This window comes from Pantherophis guttatus, chromosome 1, assembly GCF_059756535.1.
Source record: "Pantherophis guttatus breed Tessera chromosome 1, ASM5975653v1, whole genome shotgun sequence".
NCBI lineage: Eukaryota > Metazoa > Chordata > Lepidosauria > Squamata > Colubridae > Pantherophis > Pantherophis guttatus.
In genome coordinates this window covers 18,116,632-18,129,830 of record NC_142063.1, presented here as the reverse complement: position 1 = coordinate 18,129,830, position 13,199 = coordinate 18,116,632, and the positions used below count along the sequence as shown (strand labels likewise).

The window sequence follows — 13,199 nt, the reverse complement described above, 5'->3', positions numbered from 1 at the left end:
TTTCATTTTTTTAAATTACTCAATCTTCCAATTCCTTCTCTGCATGAGACACCACATGCATCCAAGGGTTTCTCTTCCTTCCTTCCAAAAAACAGGCTTTTGACCATTTTAGCACATCTGAATGCACCATCCTGAGTTTGATTTATAGTTCTGCCCCCTGCTCCCCCAGATTCACAAGCTTGCAGGTCTAGCTTTCAACTAGATTCGTTGTTGTTTTCTCACACAAAACCCACAATTATAAGAACTGTAGTTCTGTAGAGATTGGGAGAACGGGAGGCAAGAGGTTCCCCAAATTAATTAGTCCCCGTAGGAAGCAACCATCCCTGAGGAATTCTATCTATATTGGTTCGGAGTAGAACCGAAGCTTAAAGGCTCCAAAGACTGGGAAACATTTTGAAATAATTCCCTCAAGCCATAGTCTGCCTTTGGGATGGGGAGATCAAACAGCGCATCACCTTGGTTTAAAAAAAAAAAAAAGAGTCAGCAAAAGTTGTAAAGGATTGCCATAAACTATTCTGCCACGATAAGAATTTAATCTACGAGGGCATCCTACATTTGCAAACTCTGAAGCACTCTCTATGAATATTTTTGCAAAGATTTTTACAGCCCTGCAGAGGATGGTTTAATTAATGTTGACTACCTTCTCTTCAGATTAAGCCTCACTCTCCCCTGCCCCCAATAGCTTATACTTCAATGTTTCCTACCCTTGGTAGTTTGAAGACATGTGGACTTCCAACTCCCAGAATTCCCCAGCCAGCCATATTGGATGGGGGATTCTGGGAGTTGAAGTCCATACGTCTTCAAGTTGCCAAGGTTGAGAAACAACGGCTTACTCTATGGAAGGTAGTAACATCTTTCCTTTCTACTAGAACTTTTTTCACCTTTCTTTTATCTCTCCGTATCAAATGGGGAGGAAAAAAACCCATAAGGGATTAGATTCCCCTATGGTAGATCCTAAAACATGCATCCCTTCTGCTCTTAAAAAAAAAAAAAATTGGACCACTCCCATGTTAATAGGACATATCTGGATTGAAACAAAATAGGGTTCTTGTGTTATCCACAGCTTGGCCCCTTGAGAAGAAAAAAAAATTAACAAAATACAAAATAAGTGCTGTGAACGGTGCCAGGGGGTGGGGAGAAGGAATTTCTCCCTATATATATGGGTTTCCACTTCCCAACTCCCCCTTCTGTTTACATCCCAGATACAACTACTTTCAGCTTATAGAATCTACACAGTTTTAGGGAAGACTCTGCAATTTTCCCTACATTTTCCCCATAAATGAACATTCATACAATCCATGGACTGTAATTGTTTCCCTCCTCCCCCACCCCCACTTAAGTCACTCCAGTGCTTTTGGGGGAAAAAAATGACAAGATAAATCCTCATCCCTCCCACCCTCAAACCATACAGAATCCAAGTAGTTATGTTTGTTTGTTTAAAAAAAAAAAAGAAACCAATAGCAAGAACAAAATTAAAATGAACGTAAAAAAAAAAAAGGAAACACTCTCCAAACATAAAAATGCTACGTTTAAAAGTTCAGGCTTGGGGTGGGACAGACAAGGGAAAAGTTTTCTTCCTCCTCTCTTTTCACAGTACAAGAAGCTGAGAGAAAGGGGGGGAAAAAAGAAGAATAGAACAGAAGCCCCCCTCCCAGATAAGCTATCCTTCAGTGGGGAGGAAGGGATTTTTTTTTTTTAAACTTTTTAGGAAAAAAATTACGTGTGTATCAAAATGCACTGGGAAGAGGGGAAACAAGGGAAGGGAGGAATAGAATTTAAATAGCTTTTCAAGAGAGAGAGAGAGAGAGAGAGAGAGAAAGAGAGAAACAAAAAGGAACGAGAAACAAAACAAGCCGGTGTGTCGAACAAGATCAAAGACAGAAAAGAATCCTTGGAAACCAGCCCACTTGATCTTGATCTTTTGTTAAGCTATTCAAGCAGATCTTTTTTTGTCCGAAGAGACACAAAGGGGTGGGGGATGGGGGGGGTGAAGGGAAGAATGGAAGAATGGACGTATAGAAGGAAAGGCAGTCACATGTGATCCCCAACCATGACCAAGGGGGTCACCAGATGCTGGGTGGGGTTCGCTTTAGCCATGCTTGTCTTCTGTCTCCGTTTGGCCAGCTTGGATTCGGAAGGAGGAGAGAGGTGCATAGAGCATGAGGTAGCTTTGATGATAATGGGGTGACTCTCCTCCGCAGCTTCCTCCTCGTGCTGCATTAACTGACGGTTGACCGCAATGGCTTCGGCGGCAAACGATGTCAACTCTTTGGCACTGCTGTTCCTACCAAAGGCAACCACAAGAAAGCAAATTACGACCATCCGGACCTCGATCGAGCATATCCCACACAACTCAACGGAGTTGAGTGCTATTGCTATTGCTACCTTACTGGGATGAGGTAGCAATAGCAATAGCACTTAGATTTATATACCGCTTCACAGTGCTTTACCGCCCTCTCTAAGCGGTTTACAGAGTCAGCATATTGGTCCTCATTTTACCGACCTCGGAAGGATGGAAGGCTGAGTCAACCTTGAGCCTGGTGAGATTCGAACTGCCAAATTGCAGGCAGCCAGCAGTCAGCAGAAGTAGCTTGCAGTACTGCACTCTAACCACTGCGCCACCACGGCTCTTAATTTTGGACCTGGCGTTACAGCTAGTCCTCGATTTAACAACAGTTCGTTTAGCGACCATTTGAAGTTACAATGACACTGCAAAAAAAGGGACTTATGACTGTTTTTTTTTTCAAATTTACAACTGTTTGCAGCATTCCTCTGGTCACATGATCAAAATTCGGACACTGAAGTAACCTTCAACACAGCACAGGACTTGAGCAAAATGGTTCGGCTGAGATCAGCATATGTGAGACTGATTGGGGCAGATTGTAGGGGTGGATACCGAAATACAATTTTATCACAATTTTATCTATCTATATATTAAATTATTGTATTTTATTCCAATTTCATTTTAAATTGTATTTGCCATTTTAAACTGTTTTTATTGGATTTTATAATAATTTGTGTCTGGGACTCTGCACTTTGATATGACCCAAGGGCTAATGAATAAAGCAAACTAACAAGACACTGGGCAACTGACTCATATTTATGACGGTTGCAGTGTCCCGGGGTCCTGGGATCACCTTTTGTGACCTTCTGACAAGCAAAGTCAATGGGGAACCCGGATTCACTTAACAACGTGTGACTAACTTAATAACTGCAGCGTGTGACAAAATGTGACTAACTTTTAACAACTGTGGCTAGAAAGGTCATGAAATTGGGCAAAATTCACTTAACAACTCTCTCCCTTAGCAGCAGCAATGTTGGGCTCATTTGTGGTCATAACTCGAGGACTGTCTGTAACTTCGTTTTGCAGATTTGCTCCCGGGAGCTCTATGGGACGGACTCCACTGGAATCACAATTTGGGCTATATTACTTGTTCCTTAACTGTATACAAGTTTCTGATGGCCAGGTGTGATCTTGCCTGGCCAGAGGTCTACACATCACTGATCATGTTGACTTCCAGAGGGCCATGAACACCTGACTTTTCTCTTAGGCATTAGGGCTGGGTTGTTGTTGGCAGAGCAAAACATATGTGTGTTTGCAACTGTGACCCATTTGCTCAGCTCTTGTATTTGTTTCATTTGCTGTTAAACGTATTCTGAATTTTGTTTTAGCGTGGTTTCATATTGTAAGCCACCCAGTTATTTGCTTAAAGGGGGGAGGCATATTAATTTTCTCAATACATGAATTAATTGAAGGAGGGCTGTGATAACAACATAATTGCCTACATTTTCTGGCCTGCCTTTCCATTTTTCATTGGTATTCCCGACTACCTATTATTAAGCTGAAGTTCTACACACCTTAAAATTACCATGGAAATAGTGGTAATTATACACACGTTATACTGGTTTACGACCGAAAGGCTGATAATGCAGTCAAGATTAGAAAGCTGTTGCTTTCCATGTATTTACTTTCTGAATAAAAACAGATTCCCAAGTGACAAGAAATCTCATACGTGGCTATAATTCTCTACAGACGGTAAGAAAGATTTGAGGTATACCTCAATAACATTCTTATTTATTAAAACTATTTCTGTAATGCTTCACTCACCTTTGTAGGATGATTGGAGTGGGGAGCGTGTTATCAGGAGCACACTAGAAGCAAAAAAAAGAGAGAAAGTTGTCACCATAATAATCACTGCTTACAACTCCTTGCAGCCCCCAGTGCCCTTTTAAATTACACCTTCTCTGCATTTTTCCATGACAAAATTAAAGTTCCATTTAAATAAGTACAATGGAGATACGTCAACCCTATTGAAATGTATGTTCCTCTTGTAGCTAGCTATTTCTAAATAAATACTGGAGGTGCTTGTTTACTATTGGAGATACACTCTGGACACGGAGAGAAAACTCACTTTACAAAAAAAGAGTACATGTCTTGGACTTCCAAATCTGAAAGGAATTGTTTCTCCAACTTGGCAACTTCTAAGATATGTGGATTTCAACTCATGGCTGCCTGGGGAATTCTGGGAATTGAAGTCCACATACCTCAAAGTTGCCAAGGTTGAGAAACACTGTTGAAAGTTTAGTTTATTTCAATCAATGACTGGATATTTCATAGATATATCCACATTGGGGTTTTGGTTACAATAAATACCATACCTTCTTCCTATTTTTTTTTAAACTTTGGAGCTTTAATTTACATTAAACACTGAATATTCTTGCTTGGCAGCATGCAGCTGAAAAGCCGGTAAGCACCCTGAAACTTCTCTCTTTTAATTACATTTTGAATTTTAAATATTCTTGCCTCCATTTTAAATTTTTATATTTACTTTTTACTTTTTACAGATTTTATCTGTACACTGCCTAGAGTGTCTCCATGAGGAAGATGGGTGGTTTCTAAAGCAGAGACAGACAGAGACAGACAGATACAGATGATAGAAATATAGAAATAGAAATAAATAGAAATAGATAAATGATAGAGATAGATAAATAAATAAACAGAAATAGATAAATGAGAGAGAGAGAGGATGGAGATAAGTAGAAGGGAGGGAGGGAGAGATGATGAAGGGAGGGAGGAGAGAGAGAGGATGGAGACAGGTAGACAGAGAGATGATGAAGGGAGGGAGGGAGGGAGAGAAGAGAGAGAAAGACAAATAGACAGACAAATAGTCCTTCACACCAGATAAGCAGAAAGGCAAAAGAAATGATCTCATGTCCATCTTTTGTCCACCTCACTCAACAAGGATGCTCACCCCTTGTACCCAAGGATGCTTGAGGACTTCGGCCGCGCTCAGACGCTTTTTGGCATCTCTTACAAGAAGCTTTGAAATGAGGTCTTTAGCTTCGAAAGAGATGTGAGCCCAGTCCTTGTCTGGGAATTCGTACTTCCCCTCCTGGATGCTTTCAAACAGCATATTCTGCAAGAAGAGACAGTTACGTTACGAAAAGAAGCCAGCACAACTGTTTTAAAAAACACGTACAGGACCCAATAACGACATTTCTAAAAAGGAGGGAGGAGCCAATGGAACTAGTTAGGACTTTCCACGGCTGGCAAACAGGAAGCGCCATCTGGGTATGATCACCTGGCAAGCAGGGCAGGCTTCACCACGGTCCCAGCCGCAGTCGGTCCCACAGTGACCCACAAAAGGGGGGTAACCGCTCAACATGATGTACAGAATGACTCCCAAGCTCCATAAATCGCAGCGCTTGTCGTAAATGGACGCTTCTTCACTGAAGGCCTCCACCACTTCCGGAGCCATATATTCTGCTGAACCGCACTGGGGAAAGAGAACAAAATTTGTTAACATCCACCAGTTTAAGAGGCTGATTCAAGATGCAGTTGTTTGTGCAGGTGTGTGTGTGTGTGCGTGTGCGTGTGCGTGTGTGCTTTAAATGCACAGGTTTTGTCTCCGGTTAAAACTACAGAAAAGCCTAATCAAGAAAGAGAAGGTTCTGATTTCTTCAAGGATTTATCTCCATTTATTCTTTGGCAAACCTATGGGAGACGTATCTTTTTCTCCCTCACCTAATCCCTAACAATTCTCTGTGAAATCTACTGGCAACAGAATCAGCAATGGTTAAGACCAGGGGTGTCAAACTCAAGGCCCGGGGACCGGATCAGGGTGGGGTGTGCGGGGTGTGGGGTGCTTAGATCTGGCCCATGGGCAGTAGTGGGATTCCGCCAGTTCGGGCCAGTTCGAGCGAACCGGTAGTTAAATTGCTGGCTGGCTCTGCCCCGCCCCTTCCAGGAGTCCCCACACCCCCTGTTTTTGCTTCCAGGAGGCTGCAGGGAGGCCTACTAGGCCCAAAATGGGGGGGGCACATCCCCTCCTCGGCCCATTTTTGCTCCCGGAGGGGGCAGGAGGCCGAGTGCTGCCTGTCACACCACATGCACATGCCCATCATGGCCACATCCACCCAGCCAGTCATTAGGGCAGAGAACCGGTTGTTAAATTATTTGAATCCCATCACTGCCCACGGGGCCGCCCTGGAAACAGCAAAGGACTGGCCCGCAGTGCCTCTGCCAGTAAAAAGGGCTCCGTTTTCGCTGGCAGAGGGGTTGCAGGAGGTTGTCGCAGCTGAAAATGGAGCTCGGGAGCTTATTTTCACTGGCAGAGCGCTTGGGCCGCCACAGGCGCCCCCGACATGAGTGATGTCGAGCTGGCCATGCCCACCCTGGCTCACGCCCCCCCTAACACCCCCACCCCCGAGGTCAACTACAACCCTGTTGTGGCCCTCAATGACATTGAGTTTAACAGTCCTGGTTAAGACAGTCATAGGGATATCTTCCCAAAATGGTCTAGTCCAGTGGTTCTCAACCTGTGGACCGCGTGCGGGGGGGGGGGGGGAGGGCACGATGTTGTCACAGGGGATCCACAAAGGCTTGAAAAAATGACTTAAATCTTGTCTTGGGGGTCAATGGCCATAGTCTGTCGCCCCAAAAAGTTATCTAAAGAAGATCTGTGATAAAGGAAAAGTTGAGAACCACTGGTCTAGCCAATGATTGTTCAACGAAACCAGGTTTCAGGATTATTTCTACACCTCAGGTTCTATGGAAGTCAGCAACAAGGGATTCTGTTTCCTTCTGACCACACTGGATGCAGGAAGCTGGTTAGTGGCCTGTTCGTACATCCTCTACACTGACATCAGAACCTCCATGCATAGCTGCAGTCTACGTCAGTTGTCAAATGCTCAAGACAAACAAAAATAGAAGACTCCTGCAAACCACAAATGCCACAAACTGCTGAGGAAGATACAGACCCGACCAGAGTCAGAAACCAGATATGAGGCCAGATGGACTCAGCAAGGAAATCATACCCCTTCCTATTCTCTGGAAGATACCTTTTGTTTCAGCTGGCAAAAAAATTGAAACCCTCCTAGCCGCACATAACCATAGCTTCACCCAACATAAATACAACTTGCTCCAAACCTCAGAGAAAGAATGGCCAAGAGCAGGGGAAACTCCAAACCTGGCAACTTTAAGACGTGTGGACTTCAACTCCCAGAATCCCTCAGCCAGTATGGCTGGCTGAGGAATTCTGGGAGTTGAAGTCCACACGTCTTAAAGTTGCCAAGGTTGGACCCCACCCCCACCCCCAATGAGGGAAGTAGATAAGAATCTACACACACTTATCTCCAAGGATTATATAGCCTACAGTTTCAGCCAAGTTGGCCATTTCTCCTTTTCAGTAACACAGCCACACCTACCTACATGTCTCAAAATCTCAGGAAAAAAATGAGCCCTCAATATGGAAGCCCAGAAAGATCAGAGTACCGAATTCAAATTCCCTGCAAGCAAATGCATTCTTCCCGCAAGATCTCCTAAACCTTAGAAACGTACTAACTGGATACACATGGTATGTTTATCCCAAGACCCAGCTTAACCAATTACAAATGCTATTTTTACACAAAATCCTGTGCTACACACAGAGTCACTTACTATGCAATACTAACGGCTGAGATCCATAAGGAAGTAAATTGCAGACTATCCAATCTCATTTTAATGTAATCAGTGTTGTTGATGCAAACCATTCAGGTTATTTTCAATGCAGAGAATTTATTATAAATTCAAATACAGGTCTTTCACATATATCTTTTTTTTTTTAAATCGGCAAGTCCAGCTGCTAATTCTCAGATGATCACCAAGATTCTTCCTTGTCCCAATCCAGCATTTCCACAAATATTAATAGTAATCTATAAATTTACCTTATTCTAATCTATCAATATTAGCATACAGAGAACAAGACACAGATCCTTTTGGCTTTCATACCAGAGGCACACACAGGTAACACTTATTTTGCATAGGTAGTCCTCGATTTAACAACCGTTCATTTAGTGACCGGTCAAAGTTACAACAACACTGGAAAAAGTGACTTATGACCATTTTTCATTCTTACAACTATTGCAGTAGCCCTACTGTGATAAAATTTGACGCTTGACAACTGACTCATATTTATGACCGTTCCAATGTCCTGGGGTTACATGATGACCTTCGGAGACCTTCTGACAATCGAAGTCAATGGGGAAGCCAGATTCACTTAGCAATCGTGTCACTAATTTAATAACTGCAGTGATTCACTTAACAACGGTGGCAAACAAGGTCATAAAATGGAGCAAAATTCACTTAACAAATGTTTCACTTAGCAACAGAAATATTAGGCTCAATTGTGGTCGTAATGGGTTTCCTGGTGCTCTCTGAGCAATTTTGTTCTATCAGCTCCTAAAACAAGGGTAGGAGCATTAGCTAAAGGTAAATGTTCCCCTCTCACTTATATGCTAGTCGTTCCTGACTCTAGGAGGTGGTGCTTATCTCCGTTTCAAAGCCAAAGAGCCAGCGCTGTCCGAAGACGTCTCCGTGGTCATGTGGCCCGCATGATTAAACGCCAAAGGCGCACGGAATGCTGTTACCTTCCCATCAAAAGTGGTCCCTATTTTTCTACTTGCATTTTTTACATGCTTTCAAACTGCTAGGTTGGCAGAAGCTGGGACAAGTAACGGGAGCTCACCCCATTACGCGGCACTAGGGATTCGAACCGCTGAATTGCCGACCTTTTGATCGACAAGCTCAGTGTCTTAGCCACTGAGCCACCGCGTCCCACTATAGGAGCATTGCAACACTGGTCATGTTCCAAATATGATTGGATGCTATTTTCCCAGACCCAAATCACACTCTGTGGTTATGCAAAAATTTGGGCCCTTGATTCATCTTAGATCCTAGAACAGTGTTTCTCAACCTTGGTAGCTTGAAGATGGGTGACTTCAACTCCCAGAATCCCCCAGCCAGCAGTGCTGGCTGGGGGATTCTGGGAGTTGAAGTCCACCCATCTTCAAGCTACCAAGGTTGAGAAATACTGTCCTAGAACAAGTAAGAATTCTTGTGGAAACCGGATGCTCCAGTTCAGGGGTGTCAAACTTGATTTCACTGAGGGCCACACTAGGGTTGTGTTTGACCTCGGAGGGCCGGGGTGGGTGTGGCCAGCTCGATGTCACTCGTGTCGGGAGCGCCTGTGGTAGCTCGAGTGCTCTGCCAGCGAAAATGGGCTCCCAAGCTCTGTTTTCGGCTACGACAGCCTCCTGCAACCCTCTGCCAGCAAAAACGGAGCTCCGGAGGGCCGTGTACAGCCCCCCCCCCCCCCCCCCCCGAGCTCCATTTTTTGCTGGCAGAGGCACCATGGGCTAGTTCTTCACTGTTTCCAGGGCGGCCCCATGGGCCAAATCTAGGCACCTCCATGGGCCAGATCCAGCCCCCGGGCCTTGAGTTTGACACCCCTGCTCCAGTTGATTATTATTTCCTCTGGCTTTCTAATTATCTTAACAGTTTTTTGGCCAAGCTTGTTAAAGGGTTGGAATGGGCCTTTGGGAGAGCACATAAAGAAAAAATAAAATATGTTTCTTTCAGCTGCTCCCTATACCAATGCTAGACGCATCACACCAATTGCTGTGACTCTTTGTTTATTCTTCAGAGTGGTGTGACTGAGGGAGCTCAGAGCTGTGCTAAACTTTGATCTAGGCCGCAGAAGGAAGATCCAGGAACACATGTGATCCCCAAAGGCATTGCATCACCTCCCAGAGGACTCCAAAGGTTGCCAACAAATTCTAGCTTGGAAGACGACGCATGGGGGAAATGGTTAAATGTGTAATTGGAGAGTAATCATCTCTGCTGTAATTTGAAGCATAAAAGAAATGTAGTCAAAGCTAGTTTTGAATCCTCGTTCTACCAATCCTCTTGGAGAATGTGGCTTCTACCACACAGTTGGCGAATTTCAGTCCCCAAATTTGCACTCCCTGTTGCCAAGATGATGATGGAGAATAGTACAGGTAGCCCTCAATTTACAATCCACAAGCAAGTCTAAAATATGTTGCTAAGTCAGTCATTTGTTGTGAGTTTTGCCTCATTTTACGACCTTTCTTGCCACAGCTGTGAAGTGAATCAGTCCAGTTGTTAAGTTGGTAACATGGTTGCTAAGTGAATTTGGCTTCCCTGTTGACTCTGCTTGTCAGAAGTTCGCAAAAGGTCAGAACTGAGTCAGCAGAAGTAGTCTGCAGTGCTGCATTCTAACCGCTGTGCCACCACGGCTCATCCGTGGTGATTGAGAATGAGACTGAGAATGACTGAGAATCTCCAAGAAAAACCAATGGGACTTCCCTGGGATGAAGCATAGAGAAGGGGAAAGGGGTGGGGAAGGACCACTCTCCCCAAGGCAGATTAACTTTGCTAGAAACAAAACATGGAAGATATTTCAAAGAGCCTTTGTATAATGCCCCATTAAATCTACATCTGTTTATGAGCAGGTTCGGAAGGTTGCCTGTATAAATGATAAAAGGTATAAACTCACTCTAAAGTTGGATCACCTGGAGACCTCACAATGGAGATTTTTTCTCTTTTGCCATCAACAGAGGTTTAGGGCAGAGGTATCCAACTTTGGCAACTTTAAGACTTGTGGACTTCGACTCCCAGAATTCCCGAGCCAGCATATGTTTCTGGGAATTGAAATCCGCAAGTTTTAAAATTGCCAAGGCTGCTTTAGGGACTTCCCCATCCGTAAGGAGATTACAAATTTATTTATTTAGATCCACCCTCTATGAGATATGAGAGCAAGGAAGGGCACCTAATGGGGAGCAGGATACCTAGGCGTGGTTTCCTGTTAATTTTTGTCCATGGGGAAGAGGTGAAATTCCAGAATTTGGAACTGATAAGCATTTGGACAACGAATTCCCAGCACATGCCTGGGGCAGAACCTTAACTTGAGAATCAAAAGGGGACAGACGGCCCTTCTGGAACAAGGAAAGAAAATGCACTCTTCACGTGCTCAAAGGGATCCTTTCACACATTCCACAGCAAAGAGCCCAACAGGTGAAGCAATGAACATTTCCCTCTCTGTTTCCTTCCCATTATGCAAGTCATAATCCGCCTCCTCTCTGTGAGATAAAAAAAAAAATCAATGCTGGAGATAATAGCAGCTGCCCACGGAGCTGGAATTCATTCTATCAGAGAGAGGGACACACAGAGACACACACTCACACTCATACAAGGCACCAAGTCCACCCATGGCCACCTCCCCCTGTCCCTGAATGCAGCTGGATTGAGCCAGCAGGTGCAAGTCCCTTGCTTGCACCAAGGTTGCATCAGCTGCCAAATTCCGTCCCTCCCTTTTCAAAAGCAGAAAAAACCAACCCATGATTGCATCTAACCAGGACAGGGCAGGGCAGACGTCTAGAACTTGCTCGGCCAGCACATCCACCCTGTGGGAGCCAGGCCAACAATTCTGAGGCTGAGCTGTGGCCTTGTATTGTGTTCGATTTCCCAGCTAAGCAGCGCCTGCGGCTCAACAGGAGAGAACACTACGTATCCCTTAATCCCTAGCAGGCATCTTCAGAGCAGGGGTCTCCAACAGAGGTGGGTTTCAGCAGGTTCTGACCAGTTCTGGAGAACCGGTAGCGGAAATTTTGAGTAGTTTGGAGAACCGGTAGTAAAAATTCTGACTGGCCCTGTCCCCATCTATTCTCTACCTCCCAAGTCCCAGCTGATCGGGAGGAAATGGGGATTTTGCAGTAACCTTCCCTTGGATTGGGGAGGGAATGGAGATTTTATAGTATCCTTCCCCTACCATGCCCACCAAGCCACGCCCACCAAGCCATGCCACACCCATCAAGCCACACCCACAGAACCGGTAGTAAAAAAAATTTGAAACCCACCACATGTCTCCAACCTTGGCAACTTTAAGCCTGGCAGGCTTCAACTCCCAGAATTCCCAGTGTGCCCACAAAAAAATGACAACAAGAGTTATCTTAGCTATAAAAGATGCAGCTGAATTTAACACAGTGTTTCCCCTCCACTCATTCTTCAAGATCTCCGCTACTATGGGAGCAAAATAAAATCTGAGGAATACAAAATGGATGGAAAGGAAGACTCAAGGGTTCAGGAAAGTCGTCTTTTTTTATTGCTTTGCAGTGAATGAGAAGGGCATAGAGTTCATAAATCTATCTATGGGTCTTTCTGGGGATTATTATAACTGGCAAGGGGGCTGAGGGAAATGGAGAAGGAGAAAGAAACTGCAGGAAATTCAAATTAAACACCCTCCCTCCTCGCAGCAGCAACATCCACCCATCTATGAATATGCTTATGTAAAGAGGGGAATATTCCCAGAAAGAATCAAACGACCCAAACACCTAGAGCCGTGATGGCGAACCTATGGCACGCGTGCCACAGGTGACACACAGAGCCATATCTCTGGGCACATAAGCGTCACCCTAGGTCAGCTCCAGCGTGCATGCGCACCACCAGCCAGCTGATGTTTGGGCCTTCTGGGCCCACCAGAAGTTGGGAAATTGGCTGTTTCCAGCCTCCAGAGGGCCTTCGGGGGGTGGGGAAAGCTGTTTTCACCCTGCCCAGGCTCCAAAAAAGCCTCTGGAGCCTGGGGAGGGCGAAAAACGGGCCTACCAGGCCCACCGGTAACCTTTTTGCCGCCGTGTGCCAAAAGCGGGGAAGCACGGGGGGTGGGGTCGTGCGCACATGCACAGGGGGGCAGGGAGGGGGTGGCATTGAATTATGGATGTGGGCACACACATGCATGACCCCCCCTGCACTCCCCCCGCTTCTGGCACACAACGGCGAAAAGGTTAACCATCACTGACCTAGAGTAAAATGAAAGACCGGTAACAATTAAGAAAGTGGTTTTTGTTTGTTTAAGATACCTCTT

General features: G+C 44.9%; 1 protein-coding gene across 1 annotated transcript in view; it reads right to left on the bottom strand.

Moving 5' to 3' along the window:
- The window catches only part of MKNK2 (MAPK interacting serine/threonine kinase 2), a 48,755-nt gene continuing 35,556 nt past the window's right edge, over positions 1 to 13,199 (bottom strand). The window contains exons 11-14 of the mRNA XM_034437737.3: positions 5,583 to 5,777; positions 5,253 to 5,417; positions 4,109 to 4,152; positions 1 to 2,284 (exon numbers count right to left, since the gene is read on the bottom strand). Of these exons, the coding sequence (XP_034293628.1) occupies positions 2,032 to 2,284; positions 4,109 to 4,152; positions 5,253 to 5,417; positions 5,583 to 5,777 (657 nt within the window). The 3' untranslated portion in view covers positions 1 to 2,031. The remainder of the gene's footprint in view (positions 2,285 to 4,108; positions 4,153 to 5,252; positions 5,418 to 5,582; positions 5,778 to 13,199) is intronic.